The following is a 23,096-nucleotide window of genomic DNA, read 5'->3' as shown; positions in this document are numbered from 1 at the left end:
CGAGTTTCAAAACTCGAAATTAAGATCCGTAAATTTTTCCTGAAACTAGACTCATATATTTATTTACTAATTTTTTTCTAGAATTTTTGACTTAGCCAATTAGTACAGTTTATTAGTTAAAGTTACCCCTGTTTCAGAATTCGACTGCACTGGCCTCTACTTACTACGAACCACTTTTCTCTCTGTACAAAAATCATATGACTACCGTTTGTTTCTATTAAAATTAGATTCAATAAGGAATCTAACCATATAAAGTACACCACCTAATTATTTTTGTAAAATTTATGGTGAATTTTTAAAGTTGAAACAGGGGATCCAGAAATCGCTCTGGCCCCATTTCACCAAAACTCAGATACCCTATAAAATACAAAACATTTACCTGTTTTGCTTATTCCATATGAAAATAGACACAACAAGCTTTAATTTCATATATTATTCACCATCAACCCATGTCTCTACAATTTCTTGTGATTTTTCAAAATCCCGTTATTTCTGATACTTGAATCTGTTTTTAAGTTACTTTCACATTTTTTTTAGTTTTCATGTGGTAGTTACTACTTAATTATACATACTATTAAACATGTATATCATCAGCCATTCTATTAGCTAATCACTAGCAAGTATTTACACATCATTCATTGATCATATCATATTAAAAGAAACCAAGTTCCTATACATGCCATACACAAAACGAAACGTCTAACTATACCAATATGATTTCTTCGATAGTGTGATCGGGTCTCCGACGTTTCCTTCGGTCCCCGAGTGGCTTGATAAAAACTATAAGAAAAAGAAAATAAACAAAGCACTAGGCTTAGTAAGCTTACAAGCAAATAAATTACAACATTCAACATAATGAATAATTATACATAATGTCACCTAGCCTCATAAACTTTCTTTACTTCTCATTTTCTACCTTCTTCTTTACTCACTTACCTTCTTTCTTACCTGACCTTTCACTATTCATAAATATAATCTACCTTCCCTTTTGCTGATAATTCACTGTAATTTAACGTGTACAATGACCTGTTGAACCACTCGGAATACTAAGGATACTAGGGTCGTTCCTGTCTATCAATATCCTGCCAATGCCATGTCTTCGACATGGACTTACATGAATTATTCATGTCTCCAATGCCATATATATATAATATGGGCTTACATGGCTCATTCCTGTCTCCAAAGCCATATAACTGATATGGACTTACATGGCTCATTTCTGTCCTATCCTGTCCTGTCAACCCCAATATCCTAACATTCCTAAGGTTCAAACGGGGCTTCCTAATGCTTTTTCTCTGTCACTTCGCCTTTAATTCGACTTTAAATATTCTCAAAAAATAAGTATATAAATGCTGTAAATTGACAATAATAATGTAAAATAAAAGAATATTGCATTTATTTACTGTAAACTTACCTCGATACAAAATGTGACTAAACTTTACAATTTAGTCCTTTACTTTTTCTTTTCCCCGATCTACTCCCGAATTTCGCTCTTCTTGATCTATAATAGCAAATTTAACTTATTTAATATTCACATTTATCAAAACTGTTCTTGACCCAAACTTTGGAAAAATTACATTTTTGCCCCTAAACTTTCACATATTTGCACTTTTTCTCCAAGGCTCGTAATTTAAACTTCATCCTATTTTCTTATGTTTTATGACATGCTGATCATTTTTCCCTTCTATGACAACATCAAATTCACACTCTAACATGTACTTATGACTATTAGGTATTTTTACTGATTAAGCCCTTTTACTCGTTTTCACTTAAAACCGAGTAGCACAAGTTGTCTAACATAATTTAAAACCTCATATTCTATCATATAACATCAAAATAAACACTTTTCACCTATGGGTATTTTTCCAAATATGAAACCTAACTTAAATTATTGCTAGCATAAGCTTTATCGAGCTACCGGGACTCCGAAAACGTAAAGAACATTAAAAACGGGGCTTGGAATCACTTCCTATGGAACTTGAAAGCTTGAAACAAACCCTAGCTATGGAGAACCCTTGAAATTTCGTGCTAATGAAGAAGATGATGAATTTTGTGTTATTTTTCCCTTTTTATTTCATTTAATATCCAAATGACCAAAATGCCATTCATTATTAAACTTTCAAAAATTCCATCCATGTCCTATTTTGTCCACGAACTTAGAAATTGGTCAAATTGTTATTTAAACCCTCCTAATTAATATTCCAAAGCGATTTCATACTAAAAACTTCTAGAATGCAAGTTTTGCAAATTATTCGATTTAGTCCCTAATCTCAACTTAAGCACTTTATGCATAGAATTTCATCACGAAATTTTTACACAATCATGCAATCATATCATGAACCTCAAAATAATAATAAAATAAAATTTTATACCTCAGATTTGTGGTTTCGCAACCACTGTTCCGTTTAGGCCCTATTTCGGGATGTTACAGATATTAAGCAAATTCCTTCTTTTAAAAAACCGGTGTAATTTAATCTTGATAATTGTAAAAGTGAGTAATTAATGAATAATCAATCATATTGTTAATTTTACGTAATTTAAATTTATAAAATGACGTATTTTGCTTTGATCTTTCATTCAATAAAATTAACATGCAACATTGTGTACATGTTTTAAGTTAAATTTATTGAATTTTCTAAAATAAAAACTAAAATGATAAAATATGTAAAAATTAAGGGTTAAATTATCTAAATTGACATAATAATGTAAAAAAAAAATTGAGACTTAAATGTAATATTATACCAATCAAAATTATTCCTAGCAATAATTTGAATATCTAAAATGTGTTTTTTTTTTCTTTTGCCAAACTTGTGAAAGTACTTAAATGGATACTATTTTGGAACTTGAAAATAAGAATTTTAACCACATAATATATGAGTGTATCAAAAATAGTATAACACAAATACAACACATGAAAATATGGTTTCATGATACATGATAATGCCAAAATTTAAAGATTTTAAAAGTTAATCAATATTTAAATTCATCAAGTCACTTATTTGTTAGTTTGATTGGTTTGTACAGTTCGATTAAATAAATTATTAAAAAATTATAATTCAAAAAGAATAGGTTCAATTGTTAGTTCAACCCATTTTTTAGTTCAGTTCAACCAATCTATATCTATTTGTGGATCAACCCGTCTAATGCTTCCTCTTCATATTGATATCTTGGTTATTTTCCGGTCCAACAGACTAATTCGATCCAGTTCATGGTTTGAGTTAGGTTAGGCCGAAGTTTAATTTCTAAAACTTTCCAACCTTGAGCTCGAGTCCAGCCCGTCCAGGCCCATCTGAGGTTGAAAATAGTAAAACGGGCTGAGCCGGGTCAACCCAAAATTGGAAATCCAAACCTATGCCCAGCCCAGAGCGGGTCAGGCAGCCCAGTGCAAAATGTAATAAACCTGGGCCCATTTCATGTGTTGGAAAAACAAAGAGGAAGTGTTCAGCCCACTTTCTTTTATCCTCAAAGAATAACCCGATAAGGGAAGACCGAAATGAAAAGCGAAGGAAGGAGTGAAATTTGTGGGGCTGTGTGTCCATGGAAGTGCTAGCAACCTCCTCTGCATCTTCTACATACCCTCTTTTCACTTTAGATAACCCCAACAAACCATTTTCTTTCACATTCAACCCCATCATCATTTCTCAGGTAATGTTTTTAATCTTTTACTTGATTTATCAAGGTTTTGCATGGAAATGATTGAATTTTTTTTATCGTAATTTAGATGTTCGTAGGTTGAGAAATGAGCTTTTATGGCTCTTTTTTTTTTTTAAGTTTGGGATGGTTTTAAACTGGGTTTTGCTTATTCTTTTAATTAAATTTGGCAGTTTATGTTTTTCGTGAATTTAATTGCTTGGAAATTATTTTTATTATATGAATGCCGATATTATAATTGTAATCAAAAGGCTATTATTAGTTTTAATTGTTCAAGTGTACCACTCACAGGTTCATCCATGGAAATCTTTTCCTGTTAAGAAGATTGAAGCTCGATTATTGTGTCGGATTTTGTGTAAACGGACGAATCTCGACAACTCTGGAAGTTGGCGCAGCAGTACTAATGCGATTTGCAAGCACAAGTTTGTGTTTCACGCACTCTGCAGACCGAATAAAAACTTTACATCTCAGTCTGGTTTATTTGCAATAAGGCATGGGCACTTACTTAGATCCTGGAATACAAGTAGTCATCAAAAGGTGAATAGTCATTCGCAAAAGATCAGAGAACATTTCTCGGTTGTTTTCGTTCGCTTAGTTGCTGCTATGTTGCTGGTTACTTCTGCTTCCGTCGCTCTAAGCAACACGCCCTCATGTAAGTTCTAGTTTACTTAAGTTAGTCTCGTGAACTGCAAGGGTTTCTTTTGTTTAGATATTTTGTACCGATTCCTTTTCATTTTACAGGGGCGCTTTCTGAAGAAAATCTCCTCTTTCTAGAGGCATGGAGAACGATAGACCGTGCATATATTGACAAAACTTTCAATGGACAAAGTTGGTTTCGTTACAGAGAAGATGCACTTCGAAATGAACCGATGAACAATAGAGAAGAGACATGTAAGTAGAATTTAGTTTTCTGCAGCCAGATTTGTATGCATACGTAAAAACGGACTGCAACCAGTTTAAAATGCATCTTTGTGTTTTATCAGTTCATATCTCATATGAGTTCGTAAATGTCAACCCAATGATTCTTTCAATCTTGTAGTTGTTATGTTAGGAAACATTATGTTCATCTGCTTGTTGCATTTTACGTTTGTGTTTGAATCGTTTGTGAAGGTTTAATATTATTACCTTGTAATCTCCATTCCCACTCTTAAGTTCAATTTGAATGTTTCCTTGCAGACATGGCTATAAGAAAGATGCTCGCAACACTGAATGATCCTTTCACTAGGTTTCTAGAACCCGAGAAGTTCAAGAGTTTGCGGGTATGGGGCTGTTTTTTTCTCCTATCTTCACGAACTAAATTCTAGCCTGAATAGTACTGTAGCTATTATTCAGCATTGAAATATTTTCATTGGCATCAGTTTCCATAAAATATGGTATATTTTCTCTGAAGGCAGTCGGGTACTCAAGGGGCTCTTACAGGTGTAGGGCTATCGATTGGTTACCCAACAGAATCTGAAGGATCACGAACTGGGCTCGTTGTTATTTCAGCTACTCCCGGAGGTCCCGCAAATCAGGCCGGCATTTCATCTGGCGATATTATCTTGGAAATAGATAATGCAAGCACGGAAAGCATGGGCATCTATGATGCAGCAGAGAGATTGCAGTAAGCGTGTTACTCTCGGGGAAGATATATCTATTCAGCAGAGCCATATAGAGATCTTTCATTCCATTTTCTTTGCTAATGTGTCGATTTATACATTCTTTTTCAGTTATTTACTGTTATGCTCGTCTTTTTGACTAAACTACAGGGGACCAGAAGGAAGTTCCGTGGAATTAACAGTTCAAACTGGACCTGAAATAAAGCACTTAGCTCTCACGTAAGTTAAGTGTTTCATTTGAATATCTTATGATGTATTTGAACTTGATATATTAGTAACTATATCCGAAGCTCTACCGATATTAATTAATTCAGCATTCAAAAATATGCTATTGTTATTATGCATTCCAAGTTAGGTGAGCTAAAATACGAGAATATGTATTTTATCATTTTTTTATACCTCTTTTATTAGAGATTTAAGATTGACCTATTTTGCAATTGCAACTTTCTAGGCGAGCAAAGATTTCACTAAATCCTGTAAAATCAAGGCCATGCGAAGTTCCTGGTTCAGAAAAGAACTACCCGAAAATCGGTTATATTAGGCTAACATCATTCAACCAAAAGGCTTCCGGTAAATGGAGATATTGACTGCAAATACTCTTTCTTTTTGTCGAAGATTTGGACTAAGCAATGAAATCATATATCCTATAATTTCTTAGGAGTCCATGCACACGATAAACTTTTGAATTCGTTTTCTTTGCATAAACAACCTCCTTTTGTTTTCATCATTTTGTGCATTTTTTTCACCTTTTTCTAGTTCAGTTGTGCCACTTTTTAGCCTCGTTAGCATCTTTCCGAGGGGGACTTCTCGGAGATACCCTTCCCATCCTTCTCTAATACATAGGATATTATCCTAAAAAATTGCATTTTACTGTAGCTGCTGTCAAGGAAGCGATCGATACTTTAAGGAGTAATAACGTTAATGCCTTTGTGTTGGACCTTCGTGATAATAGGTGATTAGCTTTCGACATGATCCGTTTTAAACTCGCCCTTAAGACAGGTTTTTCTAAAAGATTAAATTTGCTGCAGCGGTGGGCTTTTCCCTGAAGGAATCGAAACCGCCAAGATCTGGTAAGTTAAAACCATTGAAATTAAAATTTTGTTTTATCCATGTCAAGTTCATAGCACAAGTTATCATCATTTGTTTTTGTGGAACAGGTTAGACAAAGGCGTGATTGTGTATATTTGTGATAATCGTGGTGTTCGAGATATATACGACACGGATGGAAGCTCAGCAATAGCAGCTTCAGAACCCCTAGCTGTACTGGTAAGCTTGGTTTAAACAAAAAGACCATTTTTTACTGTTACAATGTCAAATCTATTTCTGTATGTCAGATCATGGTTTCCGTTACCCGAATTTCCATTAGGTGAACAAGGGTACTGCAAGTGCAAGTGAAATTTTAGCCGGTGCATTGAAAGATAATAAGCGTGCAGTATTGTTCGGAGAACCGACATACGGGAAAGGGTAATTTAAACTTCATTTACTTTAGTTTATATACAAGCATATCATCTTCCTATATCCTTGTAGATCCTAACTAGAGTGATCCATTCCACACCTGCAGCAAGATCCAATCGGTTTTTCAGCTATCTGATGGCTCTGGATTGGCTGTTACCGTAGCTCATTACGAGACACCTGCACACAATGATATCAACAAGGTTTATTTCTGATCTCTGTGCATCTCTCTCGCTCTTTCCCCATGACCCTTGTTTCATCTGTTCTTCCATGTAGGTTGGTGTGATCCCGGACCATCCTCTACCAAACTCATTTCCGAAGGATGATGACGGTTTTTGTGGCTGCCTTCAAGACCCTGCGGCTGCTTGCTATGTTAATAATGTTCAGCTATTTAAAAGATAACAAATGCTTTCTGGGGAAGATCATTCTCTGTGCATTTGATTAAACATTCTTTGAAGGTTTAATTTAGTACAATTACTTTCGTTCTCGACTATGTTACATATGCTGGTCACCGGATAAGGAAAAAAGATCATCCGTGCCAAGATTTGAATCCATACTTGTTACCGCGTCATCTTTTAAGGATTGTTGTATAATCAACTGATTGAACCGAGTTTTCGGGTTTGTATTAGTGTTTTACATTGTCTTGGTATTAGAAAGAGATTCAATTGGTTGCGATTTGTATTTCTTTGCTTGAATGTTTTATCAATCACAAAAAGGAATTAGAGTTTTGAAACAAACATTAAGGGGGGAAAGAACAAAACAAAACATTGAAACATAGTAAGGCAATTTACAGTCATGAAAAAGATTATAAAAAGTGAAAAGTGAAATCTAATAAAAGAGAGTTCAATGCTTACTTGTTTGAGGAACAAGGAGACTGAACTGAAATGCCCGAAATTGTGAGACTTAACAGCCTACCAACAATCACCCGCATAAAGCATGAAAAGAAAAAGAGTAACCAATGTTATTCTAACCTTTTGGTGCCTTGGTGTAAAGTTATATGAAGAACATGATCAAAAGGGTAGGCAACATGATTAAAAGGGTGAGCGTGCCGGAGTGGTTATCGGGCATGACTAGAAATCATGTGGGCTTTGCCCGCGCAGGTTCGAATCCTGCCGCTCACGTATTTTTTTTTTTACAGTGGCCTTGTAGCCAACAAAGGCGATATTGTTTATTTACTCAAGCTATACATAAATTAAGTTGTTCTGGTCGTGCCGCCGTCGCCACCATTTGTAGGTTTCATTTCAACCTCAGCTCTTGCTTTTCCATTTTGCTTAATTTCGGAATATGGGTAAGCTTGATTCTTCATTACGTCTTCATTCCATTGTTAATGGTGGAAGGAACCTTTCTAGTTTCCACTATTCTTTTGCTCGTTATTTTAACATCGTTTCTAATCACATGGAAACTTTAAGTGAGAATTCGATGTCTTTTAGGCGAAACTCAAAAACTTCTCATCGCTTCGATAATGTTTATGATGCTTTGACTTTGTTTAATGAGATGATTGAGCAGCACCCAAAGCGTTCCATTGTTGAATTCACTCAATTATTAGTAGCCCTTGTTAGAATGAGACGTTATGCCACTGTTGTTTCTCTGTGTAGCCAAATGGAATTGTTGGGAGTTTCCCATAACGATTATTCTTTCAACACTTGATTAATTGCTTTTCTCAACTTGGTGGAATTGATTCTGGGTTTTCTGTTTTGGTCAAAATGCTGAAGCTAGGTGTTAAACCTGATTTTGTTACTTTTTCCACTTTGATTAAAGGACTTTGTAATCAAAGTAAGATTTCTCAGGCGGTGAGTTTGTTTGATGAAATGATTGAAAAAGGATATCAACCCGACTTAATTGTTTACACTACAATACTGAATAGGTTGTTCTATACCAGGAATACTGATTGAGCTGTTAGGTTTCTAAGGATGATGGAAGAAAGAGGTTTTGAACCCGATATTGTAGCATATAGCACTGTCCTTAACTGTCTTTGTAAGAAGTGCTTGCTAAAGGAGGCTCATGATCTCTTCTTCGAAATGAGAAAGCAAGGCATTAAGCCTAATGTCATCACATATACTATATTGATCGATGCATTTTGCAAGAAGGGAGTGGTTTCTAAAGCCAAAGATATCCTTGGCACAATGAAAAAGCAAGGCGTTGAGCCTAATGTTGTCACGTATAGTATATTGATTGACCTGCTTTGCAAGAAGGGAATGGTTTCTAAAGCTGAAGATATCGTTGGCACAATGACAAAGCAAGGCATTAAGCTTGATGTTGTCACATATAGTACATTCATCGATGCTCTCTGCAAGAAGGGAATGGTTTCTAAAGCCGAAGGTATTGTTGGCAGAATGACAAAGCAAGGCATTGAGCCTAATGTTGTCACATATAATACATTGATTGATGTGCTCTGCAAGGACAGGATGGTTTCTAAACCTGAAGTTATTGTTGACATGATGAGAAAGCAAGGCATCGAGCCTCACGTATAATACATTGATCAATGCGCTTTGCAAGAAATGTTGGTTTCTAAAGCTGAAGTTATTGTTGACATGATGAGAAAACAAGGTATTGAACTTGATGTTGTCACATACAACACTCTTATGCATGGTTCGTGTCAATTAGGGAGAGTTTCAACTGCATGTGAACTTTGGAGAAAGATGCTTGCTTCTGGACAAGTTCCAGATTTGGTGACCTATTCAATTTTGCTGGATGGTTTATGCAAAAGTGATGAACTTGAAGTGGCATTGAAAGTTTTTCAAGAAATGCGGAATAGTGAGTTGCAACTTGATATCATCTCTTATTCGATCCTGATTGATGGCCTGTGCAAAGCTATCCATGTCGAAGTTGCAAAGAAATTATTTCTTCAACTCTCAGTCAGTGATCTAAAACCCAACTTTTACACATATTGCACAATGATTAATGGATTGTGTAGAGAGGGATTGCCAGAAGAAGCATACCAGTTGTTTAAGAGAATTGGGAGATAATGATTGTTTGCCTAATTGCTGTTGTTATAATGTAATGATCTGGGATTTCTTCTAAACAATTATACCTCAAAGGCAACAGAACTTCTTACAGAAACGGTTGGTAAGGCTTTTCTGCAGGTTTGTGCACTGCCACCTTATTTTTGGATCTCGTCTTATATGGTAAATCAATCTTGACATGACTCTCACTTGTAAATTTGAATCAATTTGCTTATAAACAATTATACTGCTGTGACAAGAATTTCTGGAAATTAGAGTGAATCATAATGTCTATTTTCAGTTTAGTTGAGGATGTACTTCAAAGATTAAGGATGAATGAAACAAATTCCATACACCGTTTTTCACTTCTCAGACCCATGGAAAAGCTATTCTGGGACATAATCTTTTTCATCTGAAGTCGAGCTTCGAATTTCATACAAATATAGTCTAAGTTTTGCTCATTTATTGCAGAAAACTACATATTTTTGTTGGTAATGGCTGATTAATATATCATCCCATGATTTGTAACGCTCATCTACATTAAAACACACTATTTTGACTTACATATCTATCTCGAAGGTTTAACTTTGCAGGCTGTCTTAATCTGATGTATCAGATAGATAAACAGCAAGAACCACAATTATATCAAACTTTGCAGCTTCTTAATTACCATTCTTGCTTGATGTCTGTTCCAAATCGATCTTTTCTTGCCATGACCGCTTCATATCAGACGATTCACACTCCAGCATAGGCCTGCCATCGGACGAAGAACAAGACTGGGGAACAGAGAATGACATTCTGCTAATAGTTTGCCTCTTCGATGCTGAAGACTCAGCTGTCGAGCATAAGTCTTCTTCTCCTCTCGAAGTCCCTGCTTCTTTGTTGTGATTATTCGGTTTATCAGCAGGCAACCTTTCTTCTTCCACACATTTTGCTCTCTTCCTATGCAATGAACCATTATTGCCATTTTGAAATGATGGAACCCTTTGATCATTAGATGAATATGTTGGACAAGAAGAGTTCTCCTTTAGGATAACTTTTGGGATCGCGGAGGTTTCAATACCAACAGAATTGTCGAAAACCTCTTCATTCATCCCATCTGAAGTTGCAGCCTTTGCAGCTGCTTCCATTTCCCACATTTTAAATATAGCTTCTCTCAGATGTTCTCTAGCTATATCGATATCTATTATGGGTTTCGGATAGTTCAACCCCAACTCCACACCTGCAGCTTTAAGCACGGTATGAGGTGCATCCCAAGGATGATGGATCCACTCAGTCGGCATCCTCGCTAGCTCCGGCAGCCATTGCCTTACATATTCACCTTCAGGGTCAAATTTGGAGCCTTGAATCTGTCTCCAAAAAATCAACTTAAAATGAGGTCCGAGATTATGAAGATAACATAAATTACAAGTTACCATGAATTATAGATTGTATAGCCTTGAAATGGAAGGTATTGGAATTACTTGCTGTAATCAGTATATGCAGTTAATAAGTTTTTTGGGAACACGGCGTACCTGTGGACTGTCTAATCGTTCTAGCTCGTGACCATCCGGTAAGCTCCCAGAGATGTACTGCCAACCAAGAATATCGCATTCTAAATCTGCATCCAAAAGTGTGTCCCAGAAGTACTTCATTCCCCATCTCCATGGAAGAAGAAGAAACTTCACCGCGAAACTCGAAACAATCACTCGTATTCTGTTGTGTATCCAACCAGTTGCCCAAAGCTCCCTCATTCCAGCATCCACCAACGGATATCCGGTCCGACCTTGTCTCCAAGCCTTAAACCGGTTCACATCAGCATTCCAAGGGAAATACTTCAAGTTGCTCAACAACGGTCTCTCATGAGTGAACGGAAAGTTGAAAGTAAGGTACCGGGAATATTCTCTAAGCCCAACAGCCTTCAGAAAAAGTGTCACACTCTCTTCCCCTTGAGAATTCTGTTCTCTTCGCCATAGTATCTGTTTCATCCTTGCACTCTGGAAAACTTTCCTCACACTTAGCTCCCCGAAATGAAGATACGGAGACAAAAGTGATGTGGAGTTGCCCCCAACCTTAAGCCTACTTCTTGAATAGTCGCATAGATTATGTTCAACAAACTCCGTTATAGCCTTATCGGCGCTGCCCCAACCTGGAGACCACGCTCTTCCTAACAATGCATTGCTAGCTTTTTCTGTTTCGTTTTCGAGGCCCAAATCTTCAATAGAGCACCTTTCTAATGTTCCTGTCACTGACAAGGAAAGAATACAGCAAACTAGTTACTCATCTTGCAACATACAGGTGTATATATACATGTACATACAGTAATTTCTTCAAGGAAGATGAAAGTTGTAAGAAGATTAGGATGATATGGTGACCATTTAAATCATCATTTAGAACGAACCATACCCGATTACATGTTATTGTGTTCAAAATTACCTGCAACGGGGACCAATCTCCATGGGGGAAGAAGTGAAATGGGTTCCATTTGCATGTTCAAACACTTATCCCAATATGCATCGAAGGTCGTAAAAGCTTGCCCTTTCTCATCATATATCTCCCATGGTTCATATAACAAATCTCCATTATAGCTTTGCACGGAAATCCCGGCCTCTGCAAGTTTCTCTTTGATGTTATGATCTCGAACAAGCGAAACCGGATCTGGGAAAGAACAGCAAAAAGGTAAGACCAGGAACTGAAACTCGAAATTGTGTTCTAGAAGCATGTCATCAAACACCTACCAGAGGAATCAGAAACCTACCATAAAGATGGTTAAACACGAGTTTAGTCGCTCCGGTAGCCTTGATGCAATCTAAAAGAGCTGAAAGAGTACTATGGGTCTTAATCAGCACAAGTTCAGAACCAAGAAACTTCAAAGACTGTTCCAAATGAGCAAGAGATTGCTTCAACCACCATCGCGATACTCGACCTGGATAGAACTGTTCTTCCTCTTTAGGACACCATATATAAACCGGGAAAACGCTGCCATCCCTAGCGGCGGCGGCTAAAGCAGGATTGTCATCAATTCTAAGATCTCTCCTGAACCAAACTATTGTCTTACTGCTACTACTCATGTTTTCCGGTGAGACCGAAGGGACCGAAGTGTTCGAATTCATAAAAGAAATCCCTATATCTTTCCTTCAATCCAAAACATGAACATCAACAAAGTTCTGAAAATCCCACTAACAAAACCCTGATTCTATGTATCCAGGATATCCAACCAAATCCCTAATTTCCACCAATCAAAACACCAAAAAGGTTTACAAAATATCCCTAAAATCCATGACCTTTGATGCAGACCTCCATAAACAACTAGCAGAACCTCTTTAATGGCATACGGTGAAAAAAGCAGGACAGATTCAAGACAGCAAAAAGAAAGGAAAATAAATAAGAGCTATCTCCAAACAAGGACAACTAAAAACACACAAAACAGGGTTTTGTCTATCATTGAAGACAATCAAAGTAAATAAATTAATAGATAATTGAAGAAACACCCATTTTTACCCCGTGATGGTAGAAGCTTTAAAATATAAAATTTAGCAAAAACAGACAAGGTAAATTGATGATGTTTTTGTTCATTACTTACAGTGCATTATTGTAGAATGACATTTTCTTTTGAACAGAGTGAATTTACCCAATGTCTTTATGCCAAAGCAGATACTTTGTGGATCCCTGTATGTGTCAAGTTCACGTGCGGGACCCAATATAAATATATTGATAGCGGTGGGAGACATATCTTGTCTGCTTTGTGGATCCACTGTAAACTTCTTACAAGATAAGGTTTTTTTTTAAGTGTTAAAAAAACATTATCGAATACTTCAAAAAAAAATGAAAAATTCAAGATCTTTCGAGATGGTCCTGCATTGAAAACATGCAGGAAGAGAGGAGCTTAAACATAAGTTAAAAATTAGATTATATTTTATTTATTTTACTTAAAAATTTTTAGTAAATTAATTTTTATATATTAGATTAAAGAGTAAATTGATTATTATATTAAAAATTTTATTTATTTTTATTATTAAAAATTAATATTATTAATATATAGAGATTAATTTTTAATAGAAATGATAATTTTAATCTTTAATCTAATATATAGATTTATTTATTTATTTTTTAAATAAAAAAGACTATATAACCTAATTCTTAGTATAGAGGTCACGGTTTTTTTTTGCGGACTTTTTTTTTATCTTCTTTCTCACTTGCTGCCATGTTTATGATCATACTAGAAGCTAGGACAGTTGAGAATCTCAAACACCAATCTTAATTTTCCAACCCTATTTTTGTCATGACTTGAATAAAAAAACTTGCTTATTTGGCCTCTCACAATCAGATTTGCCATTATTGTCTGTATCATTGCATGTGATCAACATTACATCTCCATTATAGTAGAGTTGAGAAGTCAAGGCTGTGACAAATTTATCCCAAAGAGCAGCAATAAATTAGGTTCTCCACCTATAGCTCAGCGACTTTTAGGCCATCGTTGTGGACTTTCAAGGCACAATTAGCTTTGGACTATCTGATATAATATCTAAAAATTTATTTATTTGAAAGATGGATCTATTTGACGTCATAAATTACCTTTGTTTTTATTAGGTAGAATGGTTGTTTCCAACTACCAGAACTCTACAAATAAAACAAATCAATGGAAATAATATCTGGTGTAGGATTTTGTGACTGGAGATTACTATTTACATATTTCAACAGCTCATATAAAAGTACAAAAATTTAATAGCAAAAGGCATCATGACAAGTGATTGAAATGAAAATTTTCATTAACGAAGGGTCAAACTATTCAATAATAACACATCCATTGTCACCTCAGAATCATCATGTGGAATGAGGAGCATAAAGTCCCGACATGTTTTGAACACCCTGAGCTCCTAATCAGCCTTCCTAGGTGTCATTTAACAATAATTAAACACCGGAGTTTCCTAAGCATGCGGCATTGATGACGGGATTTCAACATTTTTAACTTGCACGCTCTCTAATCACCTCCAGATCCATCCCAGTTGGGTCAGTTGCCTGGATTTCATAATGAATGCCCTCTAATTCGCTTATGAACCTTTCCTTGGATGTTGCATACAGCATCTTGGCACGGATCCTTGAAACAGACGGTGACCTACAGAAGAACATAGAGAGACTCTTACAATTCCATAAAAGCATCAACTGTCGATGGCAAAGCGGATATAGTTGACTCAATATTGTATGATAAGCAAATAATGCACCAGAAAACAGGACTATCAATACAGCATCGTGTACTCATACACAACAATCTTTGATCATGTTTAGAGTAAAAACCATCATCAAATCAACTCAGCTCCAAAGTTTAATTTAACTAAATATCTTGCACCTTTGATGAAAATCCAATGTGAACATAGTTTAATTTTGGATGGAACTCGAGGACAAAACTTCATTCTCTAATGATATATTCTTAAAGTCGCATATAAACAGTTAGCATGTCAAGCATGACTTGACATCCATGGATTCAATCATCACTAACATTTGTCCTTACCACATCATCCATAAATTGTAAGGGTTTATAATCTTGCAATCCTAAGACAAACCAAAAGAATCGTATGAGCGAGACGTAAACGATCAAAACAACCAATTTTCAAACAATAAAGCAATTATGATACATGGGAAAAGGATTATAATCTTTTTCCACCCATAATTGCATCCACTTTCAACGCAGTTACGCCATGCGATGAGGATAATAACAGTGCTCACATAATTGACTTATTCTACAATTGAAAGAGACACTAGCCATGTAATAAAAAAGATCTTGCTCTTCTGACAATTCTCAGAAGTCACAAAATCAAAGTCGTAAACTGCATAGCGGCAATCATTCTCGGGCAATGAAGCAGTGAGATCATCATAGTTCTCAGATGGACCTCCCGTTTTTTCAACTACTACCTCCTTTTTCTTCTCATTGATCTTAAAGACCACGTATCGAAACACTTTCTTTCTTTGCAGCTCCAGGTAAGTGCTTTTGCTGTGATCAGCCACTCCCATGCCAGATGATGCATTTGTCTGAAAAACCAGAAACAAAAAGCTCAATCCTCAATGCTTACTCCAACCAAATTGACTAATTATCAACCTTTTAATATTAATAACATAACCAAATTGTGTTCAATGAACTATATAAGAACAGGTCCAAGATACAAAAGCAAGTGATACACATGAAAAACTTTGGTAAAAGTTACTATGGAGGCCCTTATACAAAGAGTTGGATTGCATTTTGCCTTCTCTACTCAGAAAATGGGCAAAGTGATCCTTGTACGTTAGATCAAAAAGTAAACTGGTCCAGTGGTCCTTTTGTTTAAAATTTCATTCATTTTTAAGGTACGCGTGGCACGCCATAAGTCATTGATTGGTTATTTCTGTTAGCCACATAAGTTTTTAACAGTACAATTGGATGAAATTTTTTACAAGTATGACCAATTTGGTCTTTGATCTAATGTAGAGGGACTAATTTGTTCATTTTCTGAGTAGAGGGAGCAAAATACAATTTGACTACTAGTACAAAGGCATCCATGGTACTTTTACTGAAAAACTTTCACAAATTTTAAGAATTTCATATGTCCAAGAACACAAAATTATATTCATAAGTGCTATGCATGTTATATAGGATATGAGGATAATGCAATGGAAATACAATTTCTAGTTCATAAGTAACAAACCAATAAATAATATACTTCAAAAGCCTAATCCTGGTTCAAGTCTCAAAGGTTCATTAATTTACAATGAGATACAGTGCTACCATTACCATTAGGGATGAAAATGCACAAAAAAGAAGAGACAATTTACTTCAAATTAGCTTATCCTACAATAAAAAAGCACTTCTTTTCATTTCTTCAAGCGATGTTCTTGAAATAACTTTACTTCAACTAAGCTTGACTTGCTTAACATTCTCATCGATTCTAATTATTGAAACTGTATATATATATATATCCATTATTTCTTGACCCAAAATTGGAAAAAGAAAAAATCAACAGCTAAAACTAAAAGCTAAGATATAACTAGCTATTTACAGATTGAATCTCACCCCAAAAAAAAAAACACTACCTATATACCCATATAATAAAAAACTTAACTTTGTTTAAGTTTTCAGCATGAAAAGGGAAAAAAAAACTAATTTTAAGCCAAAATAAAGAGAATAAAATATGAACCCAAACTAAATCAGACCTAAAAGAATCATGGGAAAGAGTAACTTACTCCTCTGAAAGACATAGCCGCTTGAAAATATGAAGAAAGAAAATGGGGGACAATGAGAGAAAAATCAATTGAAGAAATGAACAAATTGAACAGAAAAATACTAGAAAAGGTGAGCCACTAGAGAGGCAGGTTAAAGAAAACGAGAAAATTTTTGAAGGATTATATAATTTTTGGCCCTTAAACTTAGTAATTAAGTACACTTTAGTCCTTGAAATTGGCAATTAGATATATTTTAATCCCTAAACTTAGATTCTATCAAGAAACAGACCGAAAACTATTTGATAGAACGCTTCAAACATATGATTTGAATTGATTGGCTTGGCAATTACTTGAAATTGATAAAAATAGAAAATCGAGACAAAAACCGATAGTTGAACCGATTTAATAAATTGTTTATATTTATTTTTAAAATTTTTAATGAATTTTTAATTAATTAATTAATTATTATTGGTCCGATGGTTGAATTGATTGAACTAGATGGATCGAGAATCGACGATTTAATTTGTTTAACAATTAGTTCGATTAGTAAAACACTTAATAAGACACTCTAATATTGTACCATGTTCATCACATGAAAATTTATATAATTTTTTAAATTTTCAAGTGGTGATATAACACAAATTCATTTATAGTGTCACATTATTAAACTTTTATATTTTATAATTCCAGGATTAAAATGAAGCTAATTATAAATTTCAGGGAAAAAATTATGTTATCCCTTTTATTGATTTTCTTTTTTAGATAAATTTGAGGGAAAAAAAAACTCGGTTCTTTGAGAGGAAAGAAAAGACTGGCGTAGCATGGCATGGCATGACAACTCGTTTCTTTTCTGGCAATGACAGCATCGTCATCCTGTCGTGCTAACGTGGATTTTTCTTATTGGTACTTTTATGCCACGTCATTCCTGCGGGATATTTTAAATTATATTAATTTAAAAAGTGATGTTATTATGTTTATTTAAAATTTGATTTTGGATTTTTTATAATTCCTTAGAAAAAAAAAGAAATATTGTATACAATAACTCAACTTTTGTCAAGTTTATAATTTACAAATAAAGAGTTAAAAATAATAAATAATAAAATATTATTATCTAATTTTTCCAAATGGTTTTATAAATAAAAATAAGAAAATAGAATGTAATTCTGTATCTAAATCTCACATGTCAAATTAAAACAATTTTAATGACAATATTATTTTTTTATCAAGTGGTGCATTTTCAACTAATTTGAAGGTGGATTTAACAATAATTAATTAAAAATTAAAAATTATATAAAAGATTATAAATCAATTTAATTATCGATTTTTATCTTAAATTTTAATTTTTTATCAGTTTTAATTTATTTTTTTTAAAAACAATTCAATTACCGGAATCGATATATTTTTTAATTCTCAATTTAACTAATCTAATTCCAACAACTCTTTTAAAAAATTACTTTATAAATAGAATCATGACAAAGTAAGAACAAGAAAATTAAATGTCCATCTGTTTTAGATGGGTAGCTTTAACAATTGTAGATTAGTTGATTTTCATTTTATATATGATAAAAAAAATGCACTTTTATTAATTACAAAATTAAGAAATCAAAACTTAGCTTTAGAGTTTAATTAATTACTTAACACCTAATTATTAAACTATACAAAATAATTGACGATGAAGAGAGAAAAAAAGAAGCGGACAATGAAGACCCCAGAGGTGACTTGTTAACAGCATCAAACTCCCCCACATGGAATCTTCATAATATAAAAATACATCTTTATTTTATGTTTCTCAAACAAACATTATGTTTTGCTTTGAAATGACTCCATGCATCTTTCATGGAATACATATGTTATGTCCAGCGAAGACAAACCATAAATAAAACAAGTGAGTTTCTTTTTTTACATAATAGAGCTATATTTTTTTAATTTCATCTTTTTAACATTTAATTTCTTCATTTTAATTTCACCGAAATTGATTATTATATCTTACAAAAATCGAGAAGTTTATTGATACTTAAAAGAGATGGTGAAAATTTACGATGGTTTAAGGTTAGAACAATTGAAATGTGATGGCAAAAGAAGATGAGAGAGAATGGGAGATCAGAGAGTGTAAACCTTTAAAGGAGGATTTCTAATCATTCCAAAATATCATATGTCGCAAGAGGCGAAGTTAAAGGGATTAGCAAGGGCTTTTACCTCTCTAAAAATAAAAAATTGTAATTTAGTTTCTTTAGGAATAGTAAAATTATAAATTAATTTATGGTAAAATTTCATTTTGTCCCCTAAATGTTAAAAAAATATTATTTAGTCTCTTCAAAAATAATTGAATTAAAAGTTAGTATATAGTAAAATTATATTTTGATCTCTTAAAATTTTATAATTCAATTTCATTCTAAAAAAAAAATTCTGGCTTCACCCTAGAATATCATTCATGTATTGGTTCCAAACTTTTTAAGATTGAGCTGACTTATTAATGCCTTGTTGTTATAAGTATGGATTGTTGTGTTAGGACAACAAATATGCATGACGTGTGAGTGGTTTAACGGAGTGTGATCCCGATAGTAAAAAATCATGTAATTTTAAGTTTATGGAATTTTGCGTTTTTAATTTCAAAGATGATCTCTTAATCATGGGTGTTGAATTGTGAGATGCAAGGCGTACTCGAAAGGTCTTAAACTTGCTAGTATGTAAGATGATCTTTTAGTCAAAAAAGTGTTAAACCAGGAAATACGAGCTCATGTGGCATAGGTATAACAAAGTTATTCTATTTTAGTAGTCTAACTTAAAAACCAAAATAGATGAACAATAAATGTAAGAAATTAATAAAATTTGAATTACCATTAATTTATCAGCAAATAACACAATCAAATCTTCATTGTACACATCCCAAAGCCAAAAATTAACAACAATATATCAGACATCCCCTGTTACATATGTAAGGAAGACAAAGAAACAAAGAACACAAATTTTAATCCAGTCTATACAAATATCGAATTCAAAAACCCAAACCCTGTTTTAATCAACCATGGAAGAACACATGCAGTAACCAAAAAAACCTGCTAAGAACTTCACCATGTCTTGCATTTAAGAAAACAACAACAAAATGATGATAAAGATTCAAGCACTTCGAGCCAACATCTCTTGAAAATCAAGGTCACTTCGTTCCTTCTCAAGCTTCCTTTCTTCACGAAACTTATATATAAACTCATCAGCTCGTTCATCAACTCCCCTTAAATGCGGTGATTTCGCAACCACCGCTTTCCATGCATCTTCGAGACTATAAACACCGCTCTCTTCCGCTACTTCTTCATTTCGTCTGCTCGTCTCCGCCACCGCCTCCGGTTGTTGTTCCATGCGCTGCTCACCGTAAAGCTGGTCTATGTATATAACTTTCCGATTATTCTTCACCTGGTTTCGGTAATGTTGGTAATGGTAAAGGTGGTCATACTCATGGTTAAACGGCCGACGACGCCCCCAGCCGGACAAGTGACGAAGGAACCGTTTCTTGAAAGGTGCAAAGAGATGAACCGAGCAGAACTCGATGACACGACGAGTCACCGTTTTGATCGAATTCGAAACGTCGAAGCTTTCGAGTTTCGATCTAACTTTAATGGTGAAGCTCTTCCAAGCCTTCTTGGCTGGTTTCAGCTTCTTTGCAAGGTTCAAAGGAGGCATATAGGTATATAGGGTATTGTTTTTTAGCTTTTGAAAAACGAAGCAATGATGGGGTTTTGATTGAAAACAAGATTTATGATTTTATTTTATCAGTGGTTTAATAGATTATGAAGAAGAAGATTTGGTTCATCTTTGGTGTATATAATAAAATAATGCCGTTTTTTTTTCTCATATGGGGTGGCTTTTGAAATGGACTCGTCTTTTTGTGTGCTTTATATTTGCTGGAACACCACTTTTGAAAGTGTGGGAGACAAAGGGATTTTGAGGGGAGGAGAGGTTACTTTACAATGGCATAGCAGCAAAATTGAATAGCCAAAATGGGATTTTCTATGAACTTTCGGCAATTTTGGGGGGCCAAACTTAGGTCCTAAGTTTATGTGAAATGTTGGTTGAAAGCAATGTATGGGGGGGGGGGGTTAACTATGTTTAGTTTTTAATAATTTAAGCTAATTTTGTTCAAAATTTTTATTAGAATTAATTATCACAATACTCAACTCTAATTAAAATAAACTATAAAAAAAATTCATATATTAACCTAAAATGGGTCTCAACCCTAGGATCTTATTATATTCTCATTTCAACATGATATGTGACAAGTTATTAGATAGTTCGTAGATGACTTTTCGTCAAAAGCAGTTTGTATATAACCCTCCGCAAGGAACTATCCATATCAACTATTTGTATGAGATAGTCCGCAAGCGACCCTTCGTAAATCCTATCTAAGTTAGCCTAAAGATAGTTTGCTACGCACCCTCGTAGGGACCAGTAAAACAAAACAACCTCAAACAATCCCAATGATGAGAATGTCAGGATTATATAGTACACTCCATGGCGATAATTGACTTGTAATGGCCTTGACATCTGGCCAGCACACACAACCTTGCAAAACATTGCATTGTCGACTATGTGACACTACAGGACAAGAGATGATCCCCCAATATAAACTTGAGTGCACAAGGGACCAATGATCGACTCCTTTCACTTTGAAAACCCTACATAGCAAGCTTAGAGATTCATCAACTTATTCTAGCTTTTTACTTATCATATGTGAATTATCTCTTTTCTTTACTTTCATATCCTCTTTATTGATTATTTATATAAACAAATCTCAAAATTTCCAGAGTTCTACTTTACCATTAAATTAATGCTTCATTTGTAAATTTAAAAAAAAAATCAATTATAATTTTATCAATAAAAATTTAAAAAGAAAAATACAACTACTGACAATAAATTAAGACTTTTTTTTTGGTGCATGTGTCGAGCAAAAGTGATAGATATCGACCCCCACTAATTCTTTACTTGTTTAGTTGAATCCAACCTTTTAAGGATGGGTATGGTTAGGATAATGACTTAAATCCAACCTTTTACTAACTTGTAAAATTCTTGGAATCTTATTTAGTAAAATATAGCTAAATTATAAACATGAAAATTCGAATTTAATTCAAAACACATGAATTATTTTAATTCCAAAAGATTCTGAGTTTTAAATTTGAGTTTTAAATTTGAATTAATTAAAACATCTTGAACAGTGGATTTTCAGACTAGATTTTGGAACTTTAATAAAAGTGATAAAAAATTTAATTTGGGGTCTAATTAAATTTTTTAAAATTTTTATAAAATTAAAAAAAATATTTAAAAATTTAAAAAAATTAAAATTTATCAAAATTTAGATTTACAAGGACTATCATAAAAGATAATTCAATTCACTATTTATAAAACTTATATTCAAACTCGATTAAATCAAATGGATAGCCTACCCTTGAAATATTTGTTTGATTTTTTTGTCTTTAAATATAGTTATAGAAAATTTGAAATATCCAAAATGGAAGTTTCCCTCTTCCCAATGCAATTTAATAATAAATCATGGGTTATCCTCTTCCCAATTCACGGTAAAAAAGGGGGAAAGATTTAAGATTGTTTAATCATAGGGTTTGAAAATTGTTTATTATTTTAATCTTCTTCTTTTTTTCTAAATTTACTTTCTACCTTTCTTTTCCAAACAATTAAGGATAAAAAGATCTCCAAAATCTATTGCTGCCGTAAGCCATTTTATCCAATCCCCAACCTCCCATTTTGTTTACAGCACTTGAAAAAGCCCCTCTAATTCACACAATTAGATAAACAAATAGATGAGTTCCAGACACGGTTGGCAAAAAACAAAAGTGTTGACTTTATTGATTGAGTTTTAATTTATATGGAATGAATATGTTATTAATATAAGAGAATATTTTATTTATAATTTAAATTTTATTTTGATTCATCGAATTTTAATTTGGATGATTTTTTTTAATTTGCTTGTATTGATATTAATTTAATTTAATTTTATAATGGTTCAAACTTACATTTAGAGGTTAACTTTATTTAAATTTATTTGTTATAATTAATTAAAATGTCCCACATATTGGTAGTTGTTGACCCTAAATACAAAATACATAAAATATCCAAATGTTAGGTTCTAATCAAGCAACGTCGGGGGGTTTTTTTTTTCTCATTGATTAAGAATTATGAAAATCCTTTGTTACAAATGAATCAAAATTGTAAGGTGAAAGGGCAAGTGGTTAGGAGAGGAGGAGGGTAAAAGTATTATAAAGGTTTCAGTGTTAAAAGT

The 23,096-nt window shown here is 33.7% G+C and overlaps 6 protein-coding genes and 1 non-coding gene across 11 annotated transcripts; 4 read left to right on the top strand and 3 right to left on the bottom strand.

Annotated features, from left to right (window-relative positions):
- The first annotated feature begins 3,423 nt into the window (after positions 1–3,423).
- Positions 3,424–7,382, top strand: LOC121206388 (carboxyl-terminal-processing peptidase 2, chloroplastic). Of its 3 annotated transcripts, XM_041077290.1 has the most exons (13): positions 3,424–3,645; positions 3,943–4,303; positions 4,393–4,542; positions 4,828–4,910; positions 5,046–5,254; positions 5,400–5,468; positions 5,701–5,819; positions 6,126–6,201; positions 6,278–6,319; positions 6,407–6,515; positions 6,616–6,713; positions 6,811–6,904; positions 6,978–7,382. In XM_041077290.1, exons 1-13 carry the CDS (start codon positions 3,538–3,540, stop codon positions 7,101–7,103), a joined length of 1,644 nt encoding a protein of 547 aa, XP_040933224.1. In that variant the 5' UTR covers positions 3,424–3,537; the 3' UTR covers positions 7,104–7,382. The 3 variants fall into 3 exon arrangements, 2 of the variants coding, with proteins under 2 accessions (XP_040933224.1, XP_040933225.1); XR_005901448.1 differs by lacking the exon at positions 6,978–7,382 and having other exon boundaries at positions 3,464–3,645; positions 6,584–6,713; positions 6,811–6,897; XM_041077291.1 differs by lacking the exons at positions 5,701–5,819; positions 6,126–6,201 and having other exon boundaries at positions 3,430–3,645.
- A 358-nt stretch (positions 7,383–7,740) lies between these two features.
- TRNAS-AGA (transfer RNA serine (anticodon AGA)) lies at positions 7,741–7,822 on the top strand. Its single transcript has one exon. It is a non-coding gene; the product is annotated as a tRNA-Ser (tRNA).
- Positions 7,823–7,871: 49 nt separating this feature from the next.
- LOC107929103 (pentatricopeptide repeat-containing protein At4g26800-like) lies at positions 7,872–10,008 on the top strand. The gene has a single exon (XM_041077288.1). It carries the CDS (start codon positions 8,612–8,614, stop codon positions 9,170–9,172), a length of 561 nt encoding a protein of 186 aa, XP_040933222.1. The 5' UTR covers positions 7,872–8,611; the 3' UTR covers positions 9,173–10,008.
- On the top strand, positions 9,200–9,667 carry LOC121206387 (pentatricopeptide repeat-containing protein At1g62930, chloroplastic-like). Its single transcript, XM_041077289.1, has one exon. The coding sequence runs from the start codon at positions 9,200–9,202 to the stop codon at positions 9,665–9,667; it is 468 nt and encodes a 155-aa protein (XP_040933223.1).
- Positions 10,009–10,073: 65 nt separating the features above from the next.
- On the bottom strand, positions 10,074–13,292 carry LOC107929100 (cryptochrome-1). 2 transcript variants are annotated; one of them, XM_016860431.2, is made up of 4 exons: positions 12,381–13,292; positions 12,059–12,280; positions 11,158–11,870; positions 10,074–10,992 (listed from the first exon to the last, which is right to left on the bottom strand). In XM_016860431.2, exons 1-4 carry the CDS (start codon positions 12,733–12,735, stop codon positions 10,306–10,308), a joined length of 1,977 nt encoding a protein of 658 aa, XP_016715920.2. In that variant the 5' UTR covers positions 12,736–13,292; the 3' UTR covers positions 10,074–10,305. The 2 variants fall into 2 exon arrangements, with proteins under 2 accessions (XP_016715920.2, XP_016715921.2); XM_016860432.2 differs by having other exon boundaries at positions 11,158–11,864.
- Positions 13,293–14,370: 1,078 nt separating this feature from the next.
- Positions 14,371–17,188, bottom strand: LOC121206385 (actin-depolymerizing factor). 2 transcript variants are annotated; one of them, XM_041077287.1, is made up of 4 exons: positions 16,835–17,004; positions 15,533–15,649; positions 15,132–15,172; positions 14,371–14,738 (listed from the first exon to the last, which is right to left on the bottom strand). In XM_041077287.1, the coding sequence occupies exons 1-4, from the start codon at positions 16,847–16,849 to the stop codon at positions 14,588–14,590; spliced, it is 324 nt and encodes a 107-aa protein (XP_040933221.1). In that variant the 5' UTR covers positions 16,850–17,004; the 3' UTR covers positions 14,371–14,587. The 2 variants fall into 2 exon arrangements, with proteins under 2 accessions (XP_040933221.1, XP_040933220.1); XM_041077286.1 differs by lacking the exon at positions 15,132–15,172 and having other exon boundaries at positions 15,384–15,649; positions 16,835–17,188.
- Positions 17,189–19,625: 2,437 nt separating this feature from the next.
- LOC107929005 (uncharacterized) lies at positions 19,626–20,772 on the bottom strand. The gene has a single exon (XM_016860325.2). The coding sequence runs from the start codon at positions 20,486–20,488 to the stop codon at positions 19,931–19,933; it is 558 nt and encodes a 185-aa protein (XP_016715814.2). The 5' UTR covers positions 20,489–20,772; the 3' UTR covers positions 19,626–19,930.
- Positions 20,773–23,096: the final 2,324 nt, after the last annotated feature.

The sequence above is a fragment of the Gossypium hirsutum genome, chromosome A09 (assembly GCF_007990345.1).
Source record: "Gossypium hirsutum isolate 1008001.06 chromosome A09, Gossypium_hirsutum_v2.1, whole genome shotgun sequence".
Classification (NCBI taxonomy): domain Eukaryota; kingdom Viridiplantae; phylum Streptophyta; class Magnoliopsida; order Malvales; family Malvaceae; genus Gossypium; species Gossypium hirsutum.
This window is presented reverse-complemented; position numbering and strand designations above follow the sequence as displayed.